This window comes from Malaya genurostris, chromosome 2 (assembly GCF_030247185.1).
Source record: "Malaya genurostris strain Urasoe2022 chromosome 2, Malgen_1.1, whole genome shotgun sequence".
In the NCBI taxonomy this organism is placed as follows: Eukaryota; Metazoa; Arthropoda; class Insecta; order Diptera; family Culicidae; genus Malaya; species Malaya genurostris.
In genome coordinates this window covers 11,455,175-11,481,232 of record NC_080571.1, presented here as the reverse complement: position 1 = coordinate 11,481,232, position 26,058 = coordinate 11,455,175, and the positions used below count along the sequence as shown (strand labels likewise).

The following is a 26,058-nucleotide window of genomic DNA, read 5'->3' as shown; positions in this document are numbered from 1 at the left end:
GGCATAAAACCTCCTCATCTTTTGCATCAACAGATTACAATGATCCAAATGATACATATTACATAATAACTTAGAACTATAACTTAGAAATTATACAATGGTGCAAACGAAGAGTACGGCGATGAATATCTAAGTGTAACAATTGTAGAAGATCTGAACAGTCTATACGAGCTTGTAGTAAATCAGCGACAAAAATGACTTTACAAACGACAGATGCATACTCTAGAGTCGAGCGTATCAAGCTACAGTTAATTAATTTTGTCTTTGTCTTTGAGGAACGATTCGTTACTGGAACCATAATTCGAAAATCAGTGTAGCCGAAGTCAGTTAAATTCACCTGAGTAGCTGTATAGTTCACATTTGTTTCAAAATGTTTGAAATTCAGTGTAGACATCTTTGAGAAATCCTAGTGCTAATTAAATCCGAATTGAAAACTGAATACCACTAAAACTAAAATAAGTTTATTTGGTTACCGATTATCCAAATTTGCAAATCCGATAAACCTGATAATTTTATGTGAAATAGACATTTTTATACTAATCACCCTCTATTCCCTAAACCGGAAGTCGGATCTGACTGAAAAGCAAGATGTTTTATAGGATCTTAAAACTTTTCATTTGAATCTTAGATGTTTCTTAGATATCATTTGAATCTTAGATCGATTCAACCATCTACGAGAAAAATGAGTTACACAATTTTAATTTCGTTTCACATATCACCCTGTAGTTCCGTAACCAGAAGTCGAATCCAAACATAATTCAGGAACCTTGTTTGGGAGCATACGACTTTTCATATGAATCTGAGTTTGCAGAAAACGATTGAGTCATCTCCGAGAAAATTGAGTGAAATTATTTGTCACACACGCACTTGTTGATCTCGATGAACTGATTCGAATGGTATATGGATGTTATGTTCTCCCAGCATTTATTGCTGTAAGTAGTTGTAATCAATATAATGATGGAATTGCTTTTAACTCTAAAATGCTGCCATCATCTGGTTTACATATATCAAATTCGAAAAATTATGTTGTCAAAAACGAACCGTGCTAAAATCGGTCCGAGGCATAATGTTATGAGAAAGGATGCTGTACACAGCCTTTTTGGTATTTAGAAACAATTTTATGCAACAGTATAAATAATCGTGTTTCACGTTGCTCCCAAGCATTGCTTTTTCATACAGCGCTCAAAACTCCTATTACTGGAATAAGACGAAAAGTCGCTTACACAAAAGTATCGATATCTCCGTTAAAAATAGACGAATTCAATTTAGGTCTAAAAACATATTCTGGTTTCAAGGTCAATTGTGACAAACATTGACAATTTTGACATAAAACTTCGTATAACTCAAAAAGTAAACATCCGATCTCAATAGCGTTTTGGGTGGCAGGGAGACCTTTCATTTGCGACTAGTTTGATCAAAATCGGTCCAGCCATCTCTGAGATCTCGACCTCTTTGTTGACAACGCACATACAGACACATACACATACAGACAGACAGACACACGCACAAACGCGCGCGCGAACATTTGCTCAGTTCGTCGAGCTGAATCGATTGGTATATGACATTCGGCCCTCTTGTTGCGTACTGTTGCGTTTGTTTTTTCAGACAGTACTGCTCAACAACTTTCGTATTTATGGTCCCGGTTGACATGTAAGTGTCGCATTTCAAACCACAGGAACATATGATCTACCATACTAGATGTATTTCTCCTTGAGCTTCGAAAGCTTGAAGTGCTTGAAATCTACTGAATCTCTACCGCTTTTCGACTTCCAGTCACCGTACAATATGCCAGCCCAGGAAGCTGGTTAAAGTCTACCTTTACATAGGTTAATTTTGTCAACTAGTTGCGCGAGTAATTTGGATTCTCGCGATGAACGAGCAGATCTTTGGCGCGTTGCTTCTATGCAATTATCACAACCGAAGAACAAATGCCAAAATCAAATCAAACACACACACAGTGAAAGTCTTTTAGTGTTCGATAGAAAAAATACGTCAAATTGAGGTTGACTAATGTTTGTGCATAACATTATTCATACGTAAAAATAGTATCATTTTTATCAATACTTTATGTGAGTTAGAACGGGCGGTATTTTTTATTAATTGCGTCGTGGGTGAATTTGCGTCATCTGTAAATTTCGTAAGTTTGTAAAAGAAAATAATTTGGGAATTGCAAATCCGAATAACTCTTACTGTTCATTTTGGTAGGTGATTCAAAGTATAATACAATGGTTATACCTACATCGAAATTTTAAATAATTTTTATAAGAAGAACGATAAGGAATTCAGTTGGATACAAATCTTGTTCGATTGCCGTTTGACAACCAAGCCTAGAAATTAGTTTTTTTTATCTTCTGTTCTAATTCTTGTTACAAATATTCTGTAGAGGCAGCTAAAGCTTTGTCTAACATTTCTTCCCTTTCAAATTAATTCAGGTTTCACGTTGAATATGTTCCACTAATCCGAAGAATTATGCATTTGGTTCAATACGCAATTCCAGCTGGTTTTGATCAATCACAGTAATTCCATTATCAAATATGCTAACAAAAATACAATTTATTTGGATGCATGATAATTACAAATAGTGACATTTTTAATTGTAGATAAAATATGTGTGAAATCAAAATTACAACTACCGAATTGTGAATGTTCTGTGAAAATTCTAGCAATATGGATTTTTTATAGCTGGATTGACTAATAGATGAAATTTGGTTTAAGAAGCTATGATATTCTAGTGATCCCGACTCGAAACGAATATATCTTGCAATATTTCGTTATCAATGTTTATTCACACTAATCGACTTATATTAACCCCACATAAACGTATCCATCACCAAGATAAAACAAACAAAACGTTCAGATATTGAATGTTCATCAAAATGAAGCACTCAGAAGTAACCATTGAGCTCATTCCAATACCTCCCCAACCGATGTATCGCCATAGGATATTAAATCAATCGTTATCATTAAAAACTTAGATAACCTGTCGAAGTACAGGTGCCAATATACTGCATCAGCTACCGAATGAATAGACTTATCTCTGCATAATAACTAACATCGTCGTCGTTCAATCGATACCACCTTATAACGGGACGTTCGGAAAATGTGCTTCCATTTTCATTGGCACCAATTCGAACATAGCTTCTATAGAGGGAATCAGCTGGATACATTACTCACTATATAACATGTGCGTTCCGATAGAATCTTCAAACAGTAAATCTTGACCGAAGGGTCACAAGCGCAGTAGGGCAATTATGAAGTGTTTGAATACACCATCTGAATAAGAAGATAATTAACTACATTAGGGTTACGTTTCGAGTTTACTGGATGCAATATTTCTTATAGTATTATATTATAGTAGCATTGTAGAACTTGAACTAAGATCGATATCAGCTAACCAGCGCCAAACAAATCACCGTTCAGACACATTATACGGTCTATTGGTCCTAATTTTGGCAAATGAAGGAACAGTCTCGTAAAGTACTTTACAACACCATCACAGAGAATCCAAGCAAATTAATGACAATTTTATATCGAGGAAAACATTTATTTATTTATTTATTTACTAATATACATAATCAACAGACAAAATATGGTCCTAATGATTATTTCTAAGTATATTTAAAAAACTAGTTTTAATTCGACTGCGCGGGACATGGAAATCGAAACCCGTCGAAACAGCATTGAAAGAACGTTGCAATCCAATGATGGCGCCATTGATTCCATAATTAGTGCGGCGTAAAGGCATTCTGAGGAGGTTGTTGTTGCGAAGAGCTCGTGCGCGAACATTTATGTTTATTTGACAAAGAAGTGCTGAACAATCGACATTGTTCAACAAAACATCGGCGATTAGCAATGCACGGGACAGATCACGTCGCACCTTCAGTGTATCGAGTCCGATAAGCAGTCCGCGGCTTTCATAACTCGGCAACTGATGAGGATTATTCCATGGTAACTGGCGAAGAGCGAAACGAACAAATCTGCGCTGTATTGATTCGATTCTGATATTCCCATTATGGTAAAGCGGGTTCCATACCGCCGAACAGTATTCGAGCGTTGAACGTACAAGCGAGCAATAGAGAGACTTCAAACAGTAGATATCTGTGAAGTGCTTAGCAGTTCTCATTACAAATCCCAGGCAACGTGAAGCTTTTGCAACAATGTACGAGATATGTTGCTTGTAGTTCAGTTGTTCGTCAAGAAAAACCCCAAGATCCTTGGCACATGTGACTCTATCTATCGTAGATCCTCGGAGACAATAGTCGAAACGTATAGGTGTTCTTTTCCGTGTGAACGTGATGATCGAGCATTTACTGATATTTAGTGTCATTCGATTAATCTCGCACCACTCCGAAAAAATGTCTAGTTGACTCTGGAGAGAAATGGCATTCTCAGTTGTCTTAATAATTTTGAATAACTTAAGGTCGTCGGCAAATGATAATCGTGGGACACTCAGTAAAAAGTTCACGTCATTGAAGTACAGGAGGAAAATCAGTGGTCCGAGATGACTGCCTTGTGGAATGCCAGAAAAAGCAAAAAAATCATTAGATAGATTATCACCGATCTTAACCGCCAACCGTCGATTGCAGAGGTACGATTCAGTCCACTGAAGAATACAGGAACCGAAACCAAGTCGGTCCAGTTTGGCGATAGTAATAGCGTGATTTATTTTGTCAAAAGCAGCGGAGAGGTCCGTATATAAAACATCTGTTTGAAAACCGTTTGACATAGCATCTGTTATAAACGTCGTAAAGCTTAATAGATTAGTAGCAGTAGAGCGTTTCGGCATGAATCCGTGCTGAGTTTCTACGATATACTGCTTGCAGTGATTGAAAATGGGTTCCAGAACAACCAGTTCGAACAGCTTAGGAATTGCACTAAGTAAGGTAATGCCGCGATAGTTGTCGATATTCTTCCTGTCTCCTTTTTTGTGCACTGGGAACATATAAGAAGATTTCCAAACAACAGGAAATACTCCAGTCGTGAGTGACTGTTGAAACAGCGACGACAGCGGGGATGCCATCGGGTCCAGGAGAATATGAAGACTTCATTTTAACGATAGCCTTTTGGACAGAGCTAATATCAACATTGATGAAATTCAACGATTGACTCAAAACAGGAACGTTCCGTGCTGCCTGGGAGATTTGATCCGTTGATAAAAAATCTCTAGAAAAAACCCCAGAGAATTTCTTCATAAACATGTCGCAGATTTCTTGCAAGCTAGAAGTCGGTTGATCGTTGTAGTACATAGACGAAGGAAGATCTGGCCCTTTCCTTTGCTCATTAACGTGCTTCCAGAACGACTTAGGGTTAGATTTTAATTTCCTCTGCACACTTCGCAAATAGTTGGCATAACATCGTTTGGCTGTTTTTTTATAAACTTTATTTATTTCCAAATAGTTTTGCCTAAGCAAAAAACCACCTTTCTTGGAATATTTCCTTAGAGCTGTTCTTTTCAAACTTTTTAATTTTCGTAACTCAGCGGATTGCCACGGTGCTTGTTTGGAAAGCTGGCTGATTTGCTTTGGCACATATTGGTCAATTGCATAAATCAGAACGTTGGAAAAGGTTTGCGCTGCAAAATTTATATCATCATTGTCAAGAATTTCAGTCCAGTCCACGTTTGAAAGAAATGCAACAATACTGTTGTAGTCGGCTCTTTTAAAATTGTATCTGACGGTTTGAGAAACTTTACAGTTATCCAACGTTTGATTTGATTCAAGTACAATGTGCAGGGGAGGATGATATCTAACGGATTTCACTATAGGAATTGCTGCTTCGGAAATTCTGGGTGCAAAATCGGATTTACTTGAAAAGCAAAGATCGAGAATTCGGTTGTGCTCATTTTCGACGTGATTCACTTGACGCAATAGGTTAAGACTGTAACGGTCAAGCAGATGGACGATACCGGTGTGAAAAGAAGAATTCATTGGGTCAGCGAACATAAAGCCGTTGGAAGCAGGGTACCATTTCAGGCCGGGGAAGTTGAAATCACCAACAATTAGAATATCATCTGCCGGTTTCATGTGAACTGAAACTACTTTTTCTAGCGTCTGAATGTGCGAGTCAATCAGTGACAAATCACGTGTACGATCCGGTGGAAAATAAACCACACAAAGAAATAAGGAACATGTGTTCAGGCAAATTTGAACCCATACCTGCTCGACACTGCTACCAGAAACGTTTGTTATAAGTTGCGCTTTTAAACGTCGGTGAATAGCCGCAAGCACGCCTCCACCGCTTTTCTTCGAACTGTTGCGGGAATCACGATCGCAACGGAACACATCATAGTTCGCACCAAATGCTTGCAAAGACAAAGTACTTTCACTCAACCAAGTCTCTGTCAAGGCGATGATATCGAAACATTCATCCGAACTTGACAACAGGTAGTCATCCAGACATGTATTCATACCACCGACGTTTTGGTAATACAATTGAATATGCGATGACCTTGCCAGAGTGAAAGAATTCGAGCTAGAAACGGGGAAGCAGTCAGTGCATGAATTGTCCACGTTCCCACTTAGAAAAAAACGTTCAACGGTGGTCCTTCATTGGTCCAATAGGTTGGATCATTGGTCCAATGAAAGTCCAATCAATCGTTCAACGGGAGGCTAACACGGGACCTTCGTTTGCCGATTTTGAAACAGACCGTTGAACCGAATGCCATTTTTTCGTTCAACAAACCCGGCAGACAGAGGTCCATTGTTGAGCCATTTTTAACATGAGGAGTTGGAGCCCCGTTGGACTAGTTTTACTACTGAATTTCTGAAGTTTTTTCCACTTATTTGTTTAAACTAACAATACATACCTGCACGTAGAACAACAACACTCTACTTTACGTACAACAACAACAACAAATTTTCTTTCTATGTAAAGGTAACACTTAATTTTCACACTATTTTTGCAAGAAAAAAAAACAACAACAAACCGTTCCAACAAATTGAACGAATATTTCGTGCAATATGTCGTTCAACAAGCGCTCAAAAACCAACAAAATTGAACGGCCTGCTGAGAGGGTTGTTTGTATACTTGCCGACAGCGGCGGGTTGGAAGACCTCTTCGCCACTCGCGCACACAGGACCGGGACGACTGGTGAGCGCTGGCTGCATTGGCACGACTGTGGCGGGGTGCTCAGAGGCTTCCATGATACCTTCTGCGGTGCGTCCCAGTGACCGGTGAATTGACGGCATCAAACTGGAACCAGAATACGAATCAGCGCTTGAACGACTGGAAGTGAATAACATGTTTATTAATCAAACAATCTTCGAACTTCGGTTCTAACGAGCGTTGCTCGATAACTTTTTCATAGTTGGCAGTACTTATTCCAATGTGACAAATATTTTAAATCGTATGCGTACCCAGAATGCTTTGTCAATCGAGTCTAGTGAGTTGCAAAGTTCGGTTCATTGGAAGATAAAATAATCTCGAAAAAGTTTTCGTGTCATGATTTGTCACGGCTAGAGATATCGGATTGTGCGAATTACTCGTTTATTCAATAGTTGAATATAATTTTCAAACTAATCGATTATCGATTATCGACGATAGTAATCGATCACTTGATTTATTATTCGTTTTCGTTTGCACGTTAGTAAAGACGTTGCTCTTCGGTACAAAACAGAAAGTGTTTTTCAAATATCATTAACTTTACGTCTGCGGTTTATGTTGGACTGCTAGGTGGTATAACAGTTCAACATAAGCTGTTAAGCCCTGACGAGTCTTAAACGAAACGTGAAGCAAAATGTTCGATTACTATTGTTGGATAATTTTTATAATCGAATATTATTTTCAATTTAATCGATTAATATCAGTCGGTTATCTGGATTATTAATCGATTACTCGATTAATCGTTCATCATTTCACGTTTTTTGCCGTAATTGGTCTCTACAACTGTGTATCTAGCAACTCACTTCAACTTTTCAGGATTATGCATCATGATTCGATAGCTTTCAAGCGTGGTAGTCATATTTAGCAGTACGAATTTCTCGAGGGACGTCTTTTTTTATATCGAGAGGGGGAGGGAAGGTATTTATAAATTACAATTTGTTCACAATTCGCCTTTTTTAGAGTTCTAGAGCTCTCATCCTCGGGGGAACATCCTCGGGGGATTCAGCCCCGGCAGATGAGGGACGTCTAAAATCAACGGTCTGGTCAGAAAACATTGATGCTATGCGTGACATGATTCCAAAGATTAACAATTGACTTACTGTGAGATTCCGGTATGCCTCGGTATTAGTTCTACTCCCAGAAATAGAATACTCCATGTACATTCGCGTTGTATATTGCATAATTTGACGAATAGTCAAACACAGCATATGATCCCAAGACTAAACCACACTTAACTATTAGGGCGTTTCAGGACAAGCTAAATCCATCTAAAATTATCTTCTGTTTTTTTTTTCAGAAAACTCGGATATATTACCACCGTTCCATTAGAGCAACGTAGAACCATTAACTACGAATACTGTATTACCATTAGTTTGTCAGTAGTGTTTGCAAAAATGAGAAAACGAATAGGCTCACCACCAACAACACGCAACTATCGCTCGGTATACGGGCCTATTTATTCAAATTTACGTGGAAAATGCGCTTGAGTAGAATGGTTATATCATTCAAAACTGAGATTTTTTTGCCACTGTATAATAAACTAGTTAGTGCAAGACTTATGGTAGAAAAGGATAATGTCTAAATTTCTCCTGCTGTACAGTCGACCATGTTGTCCGTCACGGCAATGCCAGCTCTTCTGCTGCTCGTCAAAAAGATGTTTTGAACGACCAAAGCATAGAATTGATGGGATCAGGGTCATTTCGCCGAAAGCCATTTCGTCGAAAGCCATTTCGCCGAAAGAGTAATTTCGCCGACATACAATCGTACTTCTGAAATGATAAAAGACTTCAATCATGTTTGTAGGTTTATTCATGATCCTCAGAACGGAATTCCCAAAAATAACTTGTTGACTTAGTGTACCTATCAGGCAATTGTATTTTCTGATAACTGAGTGCAGATGAAAAAATATCTAATGTGGCTTCGCCACATCGTTTGGTTCGGACGTAACTGAAGCAAAGAAACCTAGGTTTGAGTAGACCGGGCAAACGAGGCGGTTACAGGTTTGCATGCAAGAGGCCGCCGTTTCCGACGGCGGGTCGGCGGCCAACTCAGCTGGCGTCGCCTAGGCGGCTTTGTGCCGCCGAGCCATCAATTATCCAGGAGATATAAAAATAAAAAGATATTTCTTATTTTTATTCAAAATTACCGTTTCGTAAAAAATTACCCTTTCGGCGAAATGGCCCTTCTGGCGAAATGACCCTTTCGGTGAAACGACTCTCGTCGAAATGACACGTTCCCGGATTGATGGATAACCCGCCATAAAGTATAACTCTTATTTAGCCTCAAGTAGGCTTTGGCTCATTTCAACCGTTAAAAATTAAACTGCCTCGTTAACGTTTTTCGACTAATCGTTTCGGAAAGAAAATGTCGCTGCTCTCTGAGGACGCTTATACTTGGAGGGAACAAAAATGACGAATTTCGCGCCAAATCATCGCGCAGTTGGCAACACTCTCTCAGATTTGAATGAAACTTTCTTAGCATGTAGACTTTGTCAAAAAAAATTTATTAAGACCGTCTTTTGAAAAGGGCCAAACTTTTTAAAGTTTTTTTTGAATAGTTATTATCGAAAAATGACCAAAATTTCAAAAATTGAAAATCGATTATCAAAACTGTTTTGTTTTGATTAAATTTTGTCCCAAGATAGATGATTATGTGCCGTACAACCGTTCATACATGGCAAGATTGGCGAGATTGGCTCTTTTAAGTAAAAAAAGCTTTTCTAACAAAAACTATTTTTTGTCGAAAATGAATTTTTTATCTAGTGTTTTTTTATCTAAAACTTAACTGAAAGTCATTATCTTCCAAAATTCCAATGAAACTCATTTTGTAAGAAAATTACACCGAATACCCTATTGATAGTTGCCCAAGATTAGCCAAAAGTATCAGTGCTGGATAAGAAAAAGTTTTGACAAGAAAAAAAATTTTCTCTTGAAAATACCTCCCTTGCAACATATGGAAAGTTATCGGGGAACATAATTATCTACGTTGGGACAGTTTCATTCATAAAAAAATGATCATTCAGGGGTTAGAGAAATTTTGTGCTATGGCCCATAACCGATTTGTTTACGTTACGGTTATGTGCTCTAGTACAAAATTTGGCTAACCCCTGAAAGACCAAACCTGCATCGGCCAGAAAGAGACTCAAACACGTTTTCGTTCGGCACGTCAGTATATATATTGCATTTCGATGCAAATAAATAAGTGTTCTAAATAGCAGAAACTTTACATCTTAGCGGTTCAATTTGAACTGCCGAGTTTTGCAAGCAGTTTAATTTGAACTGCTATGCACTGATGAGCCAAAGACGAAAGGTAAACATGTCGAAAAATAATGTTTTTTGTAATTTGACTTACAATTTTACGGATCGATTTTTTCAGCGTAGGTTTACTCGAAAATTTGACTGATTTTGTGAAAATCACTAATGCAACACTTTTTGCAGGATTTGTCGTTTTCCACTAGAACTATTTAAAAAAATAAATAAAAATTTTGGGCTCTTATCAAAAGACAATGAATTTTGGAAAAACAAAGTATGCAAAGATGCTTTTGTTAGCAAAGTCTGCATGTCCAGAAAGTTCCATTCAAATTCGTGTATTGATGAGTATGTTATGCAACGTGCTTCATATGATCAGACCCTGTCAGCTTGGAGCGATCTCAATCTTCAGTTCAGCAACGCCATCGCACGGCGTCTCATTCAACATGTCATGTCAATTGTATGGGTGCACAGCCCTGCTATTTTGGCGCGTACGAATTTGACATTTCTCTCCCCTACTTCTATGTATGAGATTCGATGCGGACTCACCTGAGGGCGACATGCTCGCAAAAAAGGATGTTGCCAATTATTTGTTCGGGAAATGTGAGAGCTGGATATCTTGTTAATATGATGTCTTTGATATGATATAAGAGGAAATGTGGTGCAGTTCCATTTATGAAGTGCCTGTAAAATAAATTGTTTCCGGATCGATACAATGCGCGTTTCGTGAGTAACAATACATGGATTGAGTTGGAGTAGACTTTTGCTGCACCCGATAAGGAATAGATTGATTTTGTTCAGGAATATTACAGCATCGTTAATATTTTTGATTTTCATGAAGTGTTTCTTGTCTTATGCATATATAAGCACTTTTAGATATTTTAATATGAAAGAAACGTCGTTTACATGCAAGATGAAAAAATGAAAAGATGAAAAGGTTTTCATAAATTGGTTCAGACAGTATGTTTTGAAAGCAAACTACTTTTGCACGATTTGTATGATTTGAGTCATTCCATCATGTTTTGTAGTTTCTATAGAAATTATGAACCGCGCAGGTAATTTACTATTGTGATAATGCCTTTGTGTAAGTGAACCACGTATGTGTATTCATTATACACGTTTTCTTTCCTTCAAAACATTTTTTGGACTCTAACATTTCGATCAACGAACCCACGAGTGTGCAAAACTAATGACAAACTAAATAACGACATCCTTTAATTATTAGTCAAATATGCTCTGTTAAAAAATCACCCATCCGTTAAATATGTAATTACACTGCAAACATACCGTGCTAATTTCATCTCCAACTCTAACCAATACACCCAACTTTCAGGCACCTAATCAGTTCCGTACTCGCCGTAATGTCCACTTGGGAAACGGACTCATCAGGAGATAAACAGCGCTGTCTGTTTGTGTAAACATACATATTTCACTTTATGAATGCAGCCCACTGCAAGGACATTGCAGGAGTAGCCCATCCTTCATTCTATCGCCATAACCGTGCATCATACGTAGTCCAGTAAATTAAATTCAACAAAATGCAAAAATAAACGAGAATTACCACATGGACACGTTCCCGTTCGGGACCGACTGGGCGTCCGAGGAGTAAGCGACCGGAAAGTATAAACTTCACATGATGTGCATCCGTCCCCGAACCTAGGTCCAACCGGGCCATGCCCGGAAACTACTCGTTTCTCATTTTACATGCAACGTTGTTCAACTGTGGAAAAGATAGCACTGTCTCTCGTTGGCTCATTCTTCCGCCAGTCGCTACACCCACTCTGAATACACACGCAGAACTAGCATTTGCAACAGTGATGATGATAATAATAATAATAATAATAATAATAATAATGAAATAGCTGACTTTGCGAGAAGACATGGTGAACCCCGCTTCGCCGACTTTAAAATAAAAGCTACAGCATTTATCCGGACTGTGGCAGTTACGGACGGAATCAGCGTCCTCACAGGAAGGAAGTGGCTCTGCAAAGTACCAACATAAAAAGCGGAAAACCTGGGAAAATCCGCACGGTCAAAAGTATAAAAACGTCGCCGACACCTCCAAACGGAAGGATGTGAGTAGATCATAACTGCGCTGCACTGCACTGAAACTGGTCTCGTTGCCGTGCCGGGGTCAGATTTTATTGGTTTACTGTTACGGATTATGTTTTCATGTTGTGGATTTGATGAAAAAGAGACATTTTTGCGATCCATTACAAATGCAAGCGCGTTCGTTGGTGTTCATGTAAAGTTGAACTTAATGAGAATTTAAAAAAAAAGCGAACGAATTTTTACGTTGACATTTTTTGCGGTGTCCGGGGAAAAAAGGGCTCGGAAAAACATGTTAAATTAACACGACATAACATGTACGATGGGAACGATTAAATTGAAAGTGATTTCAAACAAGAGTCCAGTAGCTTCGATGTAGCCCCATCCGAGGTGGAAAAAGTGAGCTGGAAAAATGCAGCGGTATTTTAATTATTGAAACACGTACTTCAAAATCCCGTCCAGTTCGATATGCATATAATTAAAATTTGATCCCAAATGTAGTAAAACTAACGGAAGCTGGGGTAGTTTGTTGAGTGCGTGGCGTTACTGTACTTATTTTAGTTATCCGAGGTTTTGCTGAAAACTGAAAAAACATATTGAATGAAGAAATAGCATATTTATTAAAACTATCACAACTCGCCATTTACTTCGTTAAAATTTAGTCCGGCTAAAATGAATGATTTATTATAAAGCAGTCCCGCATAGAATCACGTCGCCATTTCTCGTGGTGCTAAAAAATATATATGAATTTGGCGATGGAAAACAAACTTAGATATTGCGAGTGAAATCAAAAACAATCTACTTTTCATATATACTATAAAATATTTGTTTATTTCCAGTGAAAACGATGAGAAATGCTAGAAACAAATGTTTTTATCCGTGGTGTTTTTTCGGGATTTGCTATTTTTATTTTGAATCGAACTGAGCAATTTTCGCTTTTGGGATAATTTTATCAAACAATCATAAAACCAGATCATTTTTACGCTCAATTACTGGTGTTTCGGCAATTATTGATTCTATCCCGATCGTTTTTTACCTAGCAAATAGCGAAATTGTTACTGACAAACTCGGCAATAATTGAGAGATATCGTATTTAGAATTATCGAGATTTTCAGTAATTTGACTGTGCAAATCATGTCAATTTTTTCAGCGAGATTCGACAATAAAATTTTAGTGTGTATATTACCTTTCTTTAAGGTTGATTAAGATCTCGTAAAGTTCTAGTCATTTACTAACCGAAAGTACAAAAGAGTTACCTTAACAATAATATGGGTTCCCCGGCGAACAACTCAAATAGTTAAATATGGGGCTAAATAAGCAGATATAGGATAACGGCTCCCTCTTTCATCTCATTTGTAAGGACGTTACATCAAAAACCTAATTTAGTCACTAAAATCACTATAATTTTTTTTTCATATTTTTGCTAAATTCGTTTTGGTCCGGATTGGGAACTGATTCACATTTCTTGGCAATAAAACTAATATTTAAAAAAAACATTTCTGATATGTTAATTACACTGTTCCTAATTGTATCTCATTGGATTTTTATTCATCCTCTCGTTGGTCCTATAGTCATTGCAATAGCAATCGAAACAAAATATTGCAGGTTTAAATTGTCAGAATTCTTCTTAAAAGGACCGAATACCGACTGTGGGACCACACACAATATTTTTATAACCAGTTCGGAATCAATTTGACTTTTGAAAATGATTGGGTCATTTTCGTGTTCTTTTGTTTTATATTTAAAATTTTACTGTGATCTGGATAGGCCCTTTTAAAAATATGAAAATATCAGATGCACAGTCGATGGAACACACACACTCACACTTAAAAGCGTTATGTTCCTTCTCAGCAGGCCGTTCAATTTTGTTGGTTTTTGAGCGCTTGTTGAACGACATATTGCACGAAATATTCGTTCAATTTGCTCAATTTGCTGAAACGTTTTGTTGTTGTTTTTTCTCTTGCAAAAATAGTGTGAAAATTAAGTGCTAGCTTTACATAGAAAGAAAATTTGTTGTTATTCTACGTGAAGTAGAAGTATTGTGCAGGTATGTATTGTTAGTTTAAACAAATAAGTGGAAAAAACTTCAGAAATTCTGCAGTAAAACTAGTCCAACGAGGCTCCAACTCCTCATGTTAAAAATGGCTCAACAATGGACCTCTGTCTGCCGGGTTTGTTGAACGAAAAAAATGGCATTCGGTTCAACAGTTTGTTTCAAAATCGGCAAACGAAGGTCCCGTGTTGTTCTCCCGTTGAACGATTGATTGGACTTTCATTGGACGAATGATCCAACGTATTGGACAAATGAAGGACCACCGTTGAACGTTTGTTTTCTAAGTGGGATATATCAGAATGAAACCAATGCTACTAGATTTGCCATAATGGTTTTTCATTAGAATTTAACACGCACTTTCTAGTAATATTTGAAGCCGAAAAAGTTTTATTTGAATATAAATTTCAATACTATAATTAAACTAATGTCACGGATCACAAAAAAAATACTTGTTCATTTACAGAAGTGAAACATTTTTTTTCATAACATTATGAGAAAACTTGGCAACCTTGCGATAAGAAATGAGATGAAAACAAAGCGCAATCAAGTTCATTAAGTTCAAATTTTCATCTCATATTTTCGAATATTTTTATTGCTTTGCGGGTAATTTTAGAAGTTTTCAATCGTTGATTAGGCAAATGAAAAGTCAACATGACTAATTATGAACTCATCCGACATTGAATAGTGGGGTAATTATGTTTTGAGACGACTCAATTAGTAAATATTCAGAAACATGTCGAACTGTAAAACTTGAGACGCAAATGTTTCTCAAAGCCTATCTGTAGGAAAAAAATACCGAAAAATTCGAAGGATTTTCCGAGTGTTATCAATATTGCTCTGTCGTCAATTTTCAAGACTTATCGTCGAATCAAAGACCGAAGATGACGTCGAAAGAAGAGCAAATGCGAAAAGCAATTGTGTACGGTTGCAATGAAAATCCGGATCTTTCAGCAAGAAAACTTGAAAAAAATGCTCGGTTTTCCTGCAAGCACTGTTCTTACACGTTTCCAAAAAAATGTTTTGTTAGACACGAAGGGCCCTTCGTTCAAAAGTCTGGTTTCACTATGATTGCATAGCCTTTCTATATGAGAAAGACAAAAATTTGAGATTTTGAAACATTTCGGAGATTTCAATGACTTCGGCAAACAGATCATCATTTTGAAAGCCTAATGAAATATTAGAAGCTAGGAACTCAAAGAAAGAAAATGATTACAGGAGTATTTGGAACTGAAAAAAAAAATTTTTCATTTGTTTCGATAGATTATGGTTCCCTAGAACAGCTCGATTGATTTGTTGCTCTCATCTTCGAATGTGACGTCTGTGCTTGAGAAACGCTAGTCCGCTTATTGAACTATTTTATAGGAGAACGAAAATAGTTTTTATTCCATTCGTCACTATGCCATACACGTAACTGCGAACCGGTCATTTCGCCGAAAGTCGTTTTGCCTAATACCATTATACCGACAGTCGTTTCACCGAAAGCCATTTTACCGAAAAGGTCAACTCTCCGAAAGGGTTATTTCGCAGAAAGGGACATTTCGCCGAAAGGGTTATTTCGAATTCATCACATTGTTAATTAGACAACTGCAAATTCTGGCTATTCATGCAAAATATCTATTTGGTTTTAGGTCCTGGATAATTGATGTGGCACAGTTACATAATCGAATCCAAGATGGTTTGTGGCATTTGTTCAGTTATCGGAAAAACCACAAAAATTTGCTTTGATGCTTAGTCACTAATAAAGTCTAAAATCTGAAAAACAAATATTCATGTTTATCTGGATTATTTAAGGAATGTGATTGTAAGTCAACAAAACTGAACTAAACACTATCATCTTTCATTTGTCTTTTTTTAAACACATCCAATTATGATATTAAAACAATTGAAGGATTCGGCGAAATGATCCTTTCGGCTGATATTCGACGGGTCTGTCTAAATAGGAATGGACTATAATAAGACACCACAACCTTTTTGGCGATCGTGGCGCATTTCGGTCGCTAAGCAGGTTTATTTTTAAACTTTTCCCACTAATAAAATATTCTCCTGAAAAAACACACACACAATAGAAGCATTTGACTCAACTAGTGAATGAACATCACTGCTTAAAACTCAATGTTTCTGGTTTGATATTTCTACCCATGATCACTCGTTTATCTCAAGTTGTAAGCGATCTCTCTAAATTCACGTAAAAAAAGATGCTGAAAATACGAATGCAGTTACCAGCCACATCTGTCTCGGTTTATTTGTTCCTTTGTTTATTCGCAGCTGCATGCATGAGTCACTTTTCAAATATTTCATTCAATTGTTACTGCAATTCTTTGCATTCTAAATGCGCCTGAATTGGAGAAGTACCAAAACTGAGAATATGTGAATAAATGTGATAAATTGATAATATCCTACTGAAATCCGTTCCACAAGCACGCGAGCAAACCTGTTTCATTAAAACCGCGCCTCGTGATCAATTAATATTTGTTTCCCTCGTCGCACTGTCAGTCTCGTTTTGTGTTACTTTGCCACTTCCCGGCCGGTCGGGCCGGGTATTGTTTGTTTAGTCAAAAGTAATTTACGTACGACGGGCTCGCGTGGGAGGTAGCAACTTCATCTTCCCGCCAATTTTGATCTTATTTCAAACTTAGAAAATTTTACAAAATTAACATTATTCGGTATATAAACTGAATTAGCATAATTGCGAAATAATTCGTATTTCATTTATTACTTCCAAATCGTCAGAATACAACGAAATCGGTTATATGAAATTCGTTGATTTTCCATGAAAAGCGTGGAAAGCTTTTCCAAAAATGTGTCTGAATGTAATTCTTGCGGTCAGAAAAAGGTTTATTCGAAAAAAAATTTATCATATCATCGTATTATTTTTCCAAATAATTGTGAATGATCACAAAAACACTTATTTTTCAGAACTATTTTTGATAACACTCGGAAAATACTTTGAATTTTTTAGCCATTTCTGCCCTGCAGATAGATAAAAGTTTTTCAAAGGTCTGTATGATTTTGGTTTTGGCAAACTGTTCAAAATTTCCATCGAAAATTTCCTAAAACCACGCATGACTTTAAATTGGAAAGTAAATTTATTATTTAAAGGAAAAAACTTTTTTTTTGAATGGGAAAGTCTGACAAAAACTTAAATAAACATTTTAAAACATTTCCCAATGTGATTCAGGTATGTTGAAAGGTATGATTCATTTTCAATGTTATGGGATGAAGGGATGAGATGGAAATAGGAGCTCAGATGAAATAGAGAGCGTTACGTTATAGTAATAAGATGGGATAGAAATCTATGGGACGTCTATCAAGCGGAAGTTTACGAAACCTGGTAAGGTGACTCAAGACACTGCAGTGTGCGGATATTTCAAAGCAAAGTCATCGAATTACAGTCTGATGCAATTTAATGGAATTTGAATTCAATTGACTTTTTTGATGATTTGTTGCTTTTTAAAATATTTATTTCACGCTAACGGCCAACGTTTCGAAGGTTTGTTCTTTCATCTTCAATTTTTGAATTCAATTGACTTTTTTGATGATTTGTTGCTTTTTAAAATATTTATTTCACGCTAACGGCCAACGTTTCGAAGGTTTGTTCTTTCATCTTCAGGGCAAAACGACCAAAAATGCGGATGTTGCAACCTACTTGACCTGTTTTAATAATGTTTTTTTTTTTGTAAAACAGGTCAAGCAGGTTGCCTTTCTTATGTCACGCCTTTCTTATGTCACTGTTTAGAAGATTTTTCGCAGTTTTTAACACACTTTACCTTGTAAATCCGGAAACGGAAGTCAGATCCGGATGAAATTCAATAATAACATGTACAAACATAAGACTTTTTATTTGAGCCAAAGTTTATAAATATCGGTTTTGTTATCTCTGAGAAAATCAAGTGAGTTTTGTTTTAAAGTTTTTGACAACTATTTTCGGTACTTCCGAAACCGGGAAAAGGGAACCGGTACCGACGAAGTCAGTTCGTGTGACCAGCAACTAACAGAACTCACCAATTCAAATAGTTTTAAGTCAAATTTGGAAGATTTTTCCCCTTGTTTTACATTGTCGCTCTGAACATCGGTTTGCAATTTTTCAAGTGATTGCATAACCTTTCTATATTGAGAAAGGGAAAAACGCGTCATTTTACTTTGCAATTTTCTTGAATTGGAATTCTTGCAAATCGAACATTTGGCGTTAAATACTAGGTTAGTTAATAAGCAAATACATTGATTTTGTAAATACTGGATCACCGTTAGCGATTCCGGAAAAGTGCCCGGAAATCATTCTAATGTCTTCGAAACGGCAGGACCGTTTCATAAATTTAGGCTGAAATAAAAATTTTTCTTTTCCCTTCAGTAGCTGCAGAATTTTGTTGGCATTCGGCTGACGGTTCCGAAAAAAACAAGGTGAAATGTGTATGAAGTTGCAACCCGTCATGTAGAGTGATAATGCAAAAATAAGATTTTGTTTTGTCGAAAGTTGGCTACCAATTCCCAATTCCGAAAGTATCGGATATAGTGATCAAAAACCCAAAACTGGAGCTCTCTCCATTTTCTCAGATACGGCTGTGAAATGAAAGGTTATGAAAGGTTTTATTTTCTCACAATCTGCCATTGATTTGTGTTCGAATCCGTTTTCCGGTTTCAGAACAACACGGTGAAGTGTGTTTAAAATTTCAAACCATCATTAGTGCCACAAAGCAATAAAACGAAAAATTTCTTTAAACTCTAAACTCTAAACTCTAAACTCTAAACTGTTTAGAAAATGAATAGGTCATGGTATTTCAAGCCCAAACAACCTTTTTTGTCCTTATTCAATGAAAAGAGATTAGAAGATTCCTTGCTCCTTATAAGAACATGAGTTATATGAGAAAGGATCATCTTGCTTCGGTGTTATTTTTACAACTGAAGAGCAAATGTCAGAATCAAACAGCAGGCACACACATCTGCAGAATTAAGAGTGTGAAGATTTTTTTAAAGTATGTTGGGGAAGAATGCGTTAAGTTAAAATTTACAAATATATATGATCACAGACCTGCATCCTATTTTGTCGAACAAACTGTAATCATAAATCAAGTAAACTTAGATTTCTAACTGTACGGAGACACTGACAGCACCTCTAGTGAGAAACGGGTGTACTTTTTTCCATTATCTACTGTCATAAATAAAATAAACCTGGATTCCACCGTGTAATAGTACTGTAGTTGAGCAATCCGTGACACTAAAAGCGCCGTCTGGTGTAGAATAGATGCGTAAATGCTCCTAAAATGCATGTACAAAGTTGCCTGCGCATTTAACACAACCACAGTAGCATAAATCAAATAAACATAGATTTCCCATTGTACAAAGACACTAACAGTGCTTCTAGTGGGAAACGGTTGTACTTTTTTCCATTAGCTACTGTGGTTGTGTTGAATGCGCAGGCAACTTTGTACATGCATTTTAGAAGCATTTACGCACTCATTTCATACCAGACGGCGCTTTTGGTGTCACGGGTTACTCAACTACAGTACTATTACACTGAGGAATCTACACACTAAGAAAAGTCTACATCTTTATAGATGCACATAAATGGAGCGTCACGATTCACTTACATATACGATTCAAAACATGTAAAGATAAGTCATATCAGTGACTTCACAGTTAATGTAGCTTAAGCTTACATCGATATAGACGCGAAGTTTATTTTTACATGTTAGTAGATGTAATATTGTGCCATCACCGAAGAAATTATGGCATGTTTGAGTTTACGTCAAGCGTAAATTTCATTTTTTCTAAGAGTGTAGGTTTACTTAATTTATGACAGTAGCTAATGGAAAAAAGTACACCCGTTTCTCACTTGAAGCGCTGTTAGTGTCTTTGTACAATGGGAAATCTATGTTTATTTGATTTATGCTACTGTGGTTGTGTTAAATGCGCAGCTAACTTTGTACATGCATTTTAGGAGCATTTAGGTACCCATTTTGCATCAGATGACGCTTTTGGTGTCACGGGTTGGTCAACTACATTACTATTACACTGAGAAATCTAGATGTATTTTATTTAATCTGTAATTTAGCATTTTAGTTTCCATTGTTTTTACGACAGTGAAATGAAATGCCTTTGATTTACTAAATTATAATTTTATGATACCAAATATGAAAGTATTTTCAAAAGATCAGACTTTGTCAGGATAAACTTTACAATTACGAACACTTTGAGATTCAGAACTTCTATAACCTTACTTGAATACCTATTAGAACCAAACCTTTCCATACGTCTTCGAATAAATAATACTTGGTAGGAAAAATCCAGATATCGACTCATTCTTCGTCTCTCTAATGAGTATGTCCGTCGACCGTTGAAACATTTCAATATCATTTAAATGGTTATTTATTTCAAAAGTCCCAATTACGGCTTGCATGTGTTACATGATCAGTGGATCACTTCTCAAAACTGTGTTGAATAGCACAGCTCAAGTTGCATCGCACCTCGATACACTTTTTAAAAATCTGTCGTGTGCAAACGAAAGAAAAAGCAATTCATCTGCTCGGTCCGGCTCGCAACCGTCCCAGCATCGGTTTGAATTTCATTTCCCGGGCAGATGTCGAAAGTATGTTGATAACAACATAAATCGGCTTGCAATGGAATTCATGCACGCGCTTTTGAATAAGTGCACAATGCTCAATGCTCATTCACAAATTAAGGACACTGAGCGGTGACTGCAAATGAATTGAAACAAAAATTAGTCAATTGAGGTTTTCTTTTCTTTTGAAGGCCACTGCGACAGCTTCACAAGTTTTTTTTTTTTTTTTATTCAAGAATATAATGTTTAAGGCACACTGCTTAAGCTCTAAGATGCCAAGGGCTTTTACTAATTTAAAATTTACGACTAACTTAAAACTAGGGTTGTATCATTAAGTAATGTCATATTTGGGTCGCAGTGGTTGACTTTGGCAGATCCAGCCTTCATGTGGTGATCGGCCGGTGATCTGAATATTTCATGAGAGTCTTCCATATGGCGTTGGTGAATATTCATGTTGGCCGCATTCTTCGGTCCGTGTGGGTCCGCGGGAAACACCCCCAGGTTACGAATACCCGGCGGGTGGCCCGCATGCTGTTGATAAGTTTCCGTGGGCGATGATGGTGTTGTTACAGAAGAAAATGAAAAAAAAAGATAGCGAAGTAAATATTGCGGAAAACGAAGTAAAATGGGGATATGGGAATGAAATGACTAAAACGACAGAGATCTAATTAGTTGACATCGAGATGGTGAAAAGACGGGGAGGGTGGAAGCGAAGGTTAGTGACAGCAAAAAGATCTTGTTAGTTCCGATGAAGATGGTGGACAGATGAGGAATCGGGATAATCGGCGGAAGTTAGTGTCGAACCTGCAGTTGAAGCTTCACAAGTTGAAAGACTTGGAATGGTAAGGGAAACTAGACTTTAAAAATCATTAAGCTTCAGCTCAACAATGAGATGAAACGTTACTTGTATGATTAATTCTATAGCAGAACTTGCATACTTGATTCATGTGATTTGTCATTCCGAGCCACGTGCTTAACTGGGTATCAACATTATTGCTTGTCAAATGATTTAATGATGGAACGTATATGAGTGTTCTAGCTATATCCTAAACAGAATCAAAAGTTGTAAATGTTCGGAATCAATTTAAAGTAGTTATTTTAGTTATTTTTGCTTCACTTTTTATCCCATTTGTCGAAACCATTAGTTTGAGAGAGATCTACAATCGTTGTTCGATGCACTGACTCAAAAGATGATATTGGCGATCGGTACATTCGCTTAATTTTTTCGTAACAAATGCTTTTAACATATTCACTATATTTTTTTTATGAATTCATCGCAGCCAAGTAATCAGTAAAATAATAGAAAGATACATAAACAGCATACGACGTTCGACAATTCTACTGGTCGAAAACATAAATTCAAAAAATAAATTCGGGCGAAACGAAGTTCGACGGGTCAGCTAGTATAAAATATAAATGGTAGCAACTACTTTTGGAGATATTCTTTCTCGTACACGCCCTAATGTTTCATCGTCCATAATGGTACGATTTTTACGGACGTACGGACAAAAATTGCATCACAAGAAAATACCCATTCAACCGATCATCTCCAAACTTTAGGGGATCAAATCAAATATACTATTTAACTTTTTCCGTGTTCGCTTTATTCAACTTGAGCATCATATCCAAATTCACCTTTCAAAACTACTCATTAGGTCTTGTGCAACTTTTGAACTAACATTTTTTTTGTGTAGAAATCCATTTTTCTGCATATCTCTCTGTTTTCGAAGCGTTTATTTCATGATGGCCCAGTGTTTTTCAATTCGTCGCAATTCCGGTACGTTCAGAGGATTGAAGTCCTTCGTCACGAAGTTAACTTCATTAGCCTTGAACCCTTCTAAAACATCTTTCGAGTAATGGCACAAGACTGAATCTGGCCAGAAAAGCATAGGACCATGGTGTGTCTTTAGAAGTGAAAGTAGACACTTTTGGAAACATTCATTTATGTAGACGTGTCCGCTTTCCACATGAGCAAATTGATTGTCAAATCATGTATATTTTTTGGCAAACTTTGACATTTTCTACTTTCTAACGTTTTCTGGAACTTCGAACTTATGATGGGCTGAGACATCTTTGTTTAATCATCACGCAAATGAATCTCCAACGTACAGCATATATGAATCTATGCCTATTTGTACACAAAGGTAAAGACTCAATAGCTTCTATTTAAGTACCACATGCCCAAAAAAGAAAACTTTTATGTCGAAAAGTTATTAAACCTAGCCTTCGTTGCTTCCAGCGAAAATAGCATCGATTTAAAAGAAAATAAATTCCTTTTTATTCCACTATATTATCAGCATTACCTAATCCACGGGAAATGCCTCGAGCATGCATACTTGCAATAAGTGCCATCGAGCTATCTCTCTGAGCTCCCAATTCGAGATATTTCTAATTTGATACAATAGACAGGAAATATGCCTATTGTTCAGCGAATTTGCCACAGTTTCTTTAACCCCTCTTCATAGAAGCCGCCCGCAAATTGAAACAGTTTTCAACAGCGTTTTCAGGTCATTGAGCTCTTACCATTTTCAATACGTTGTCTACTGAGGCATTTTTAAATGTAAGAAAAGTAAGCAGTAACCGGGTGCATGGTCAGACTGTACGGCAGGTAATTGAAAGGTTTCCACTGAAAATTTTCAATTTTTGGAATTCGAATTTGCTAGTAACTTGAGAACTGGAAGTTGGATCCGGATAAAACTCAACCACTCCTAATTCCACAAATCCTTTAATTTGAATCTGAGTATGGAAAAGTTGGTCATAACATCTCTAAGAATTCGATGCGAGTTTCAGTCCGAAGTCTTCTGGCCACCACTACCATTCCTGCCAGGAATAAGAATTTACTGTTTACCAGTAACATTGAAATCCTTTTGTACAGAAAACATGTGGATGCCAAGTGAGGGACGATTTAGAAAACCACCGAATAAACCATCGGTCATACAGTCGAATCATGAAGGAGGTACATATGTAACAGTGAGGCACTGTAATAAAATTTACTATAAATTCAATGTTTTCCCTTATAATAGATAAACCACCCAGAGTTACGCTGGCGGAAAACTTCCGAGAATACTGTTTGAACACTACAATTCATGGATTTAAATACATTGGAACCATCGGTTTATCTTCTTTTGAACGGTATTTCATCCAATATGTCACGACTCTACGAAACCTAATTATTTCTACCACCGCAGGGTTTTCTTCACAATATCCTTCATTTCAGTCTCGATTCTATCAATCTATTTCATTTCTAATGTCTACCATAAATGGCAATCGACACCGATTATCATGGGTATAAATCCTGTAGCGACCCATATCCGAGATATTCCTTTCCCGGCGGTCACGATCTGTAATATGAACCAAGTGCGTCGAACCGCTGCCGAAATGATCAATACGGATAGCGTCGAATACATGGTCCTGGATAGCATTTGCTCTTTGGATAGCGATGACAACCACACCAACTACGAGGGGAAGTGGTCCGTGGTAGAAAATTTGCTTCTGAGTGCCACACAGCCGTGCCATCAGATGATACTAGCATGTCGTTATGCAAAAACCATCCAACGGTGTAGCCACATGTTTCAGCCGGTGCTGACCGATGAGGGTCTGTGCTGTACCTTCAACAACTTGGATCCTTCATTCATGTTACAACATGATGATATCACAAAATACCAAGATAATGATCCAACCAATCCGTTCCAACCGATCGAATGGACTCCGGAAGGAGGTTTCGTTGGAGTCAAAACTAACCAAACGTTTCCCAGAGCAATCGCAGGTGGGTGGGACGATATCCAATCCAATTCTATTTTATTTCAATTTTATTCGCATTCCAGGAACCGGAGCTCACATGGGTCTGACCGTTGTGTTGGATGCCAACGTAAATGATTACTTCTGTTCATCAACCAGTTCTCAAGGATTCAAAATGCTGTTGCATAATCCTACGGAAACACCCAAAATGGCCGAATACTCCCAATACATCAATGTGGGCACCGAAAACCGAGTCATCGTTTACCCCAAACTGAGCGATGCGTCCTATCTCATCCGCAAGGTAGCCCAATCTCAACGGCAGTGCGTCTTTGCTAACGAAGCTAACCTTTCCTACTACCGGACGTATTCGAGGAACAACTGCGAAATGGAATGTGAAGCCCGATTGGTTCAGGAAAACTGTGGCTGCGTGCTTTACTACATGCCGAAACTCCAAGAAGATACCAAGATCTGCAATAAGGCAGACGCGCCTTGCTATGAGGAAATCAAATCGTTTCTTGCGTTCAGATCGAATACCAGTCGCCTTTGCAACTGTTTGCCAGGATGTTTTGAAATAAGTTATACTACCGTTATTTCGACTGCCGAGCTATGTATTGGCAACTTCAAAGTACGCGAAAAGTTGCTATCGCACAACAATTCGTATGCTCGGTAGGTTTATGAGCAAATACTGGTTTGATAAAAATTACAGTTTAATTCTAATTATACAGGAAAAATATTGCGCTGGTCTACATTTTCTTTTCTGAAACTTATTTCAGAAGCCTAATTAAGGGTGAATTGGTAGGCTTCACAGATTTTCTGTCCAACGTAGGCGGATTGCTTGGTTTGTTCATGGGCTTCTCGCTGATTTCCCTCGCAGAAGTGATATATTTCATCACACTAAGGCCACTGTTTGCTAATCGAAGAGAAGCCGAAAAACAGCTTGCTCGAGCACGAAAGCTCAACCAGTTCCACGGTTCTGCTGTAAGTAAATAACAATTCCAATTGATGATATTTGAATCGAAAATGCAATGAAACCTTTATTTCAGTTTACCCAGAAATCGCAGCGCCACGTGCATTTCTCAAACGACATCGGTCATGTGCAGTATCTGTCAAGTAAAATCAAGAGATTCTTCTGTGCATTAATACAACAACCATCTATTTGGCTTTTGAATATTTTTCGAACTCGTTTGTTCAACAGTAACAGAAATTCAACCTTTCCATTTTATGAATAAAGTCGGGTGCTCAAACAAACACAGGATGATTGATTCGCAAATAATAACATAGTAACACTTAACAATCAATGTTTTTTTGGAACT

At 37.3% G+C, this 26,058-nt stretch overlaps 1 protein-coding gene across 1 annotated transcript; it reads left to right on the top strand.

Moving 5' to 3' along the window:
- The first annotated feature begins 12,308 nt into the window (after positions 1-12,308).
- LOC131430749 (pickpocket protein 28) lies at positions 12,309-26,026 on the top strand. Its single transcript, XM_058595948.1, has 7 exons — positions 12,309-12,424; positions 23,883-23,963; positions 24,031-24,139; positions 24,196-24,773; positions 24,832-25,411; positions 25,471-25,723; positions 25,789-26,026. Exons 2-7 carry the CDS (start codon positions 23,888-23,890, stop codon positions 25,972-25,974), a joined length of 1,782 nt encoding a protein of 593 aa, XP_058451931.1. The 5' UTR covers positions 12,309-12,424; positions 23,883-23,887; the 3' UTR covers positions 25,975-26,026.
- Positions 26,027-26,058: the final 32 nt, after the last annotated feature.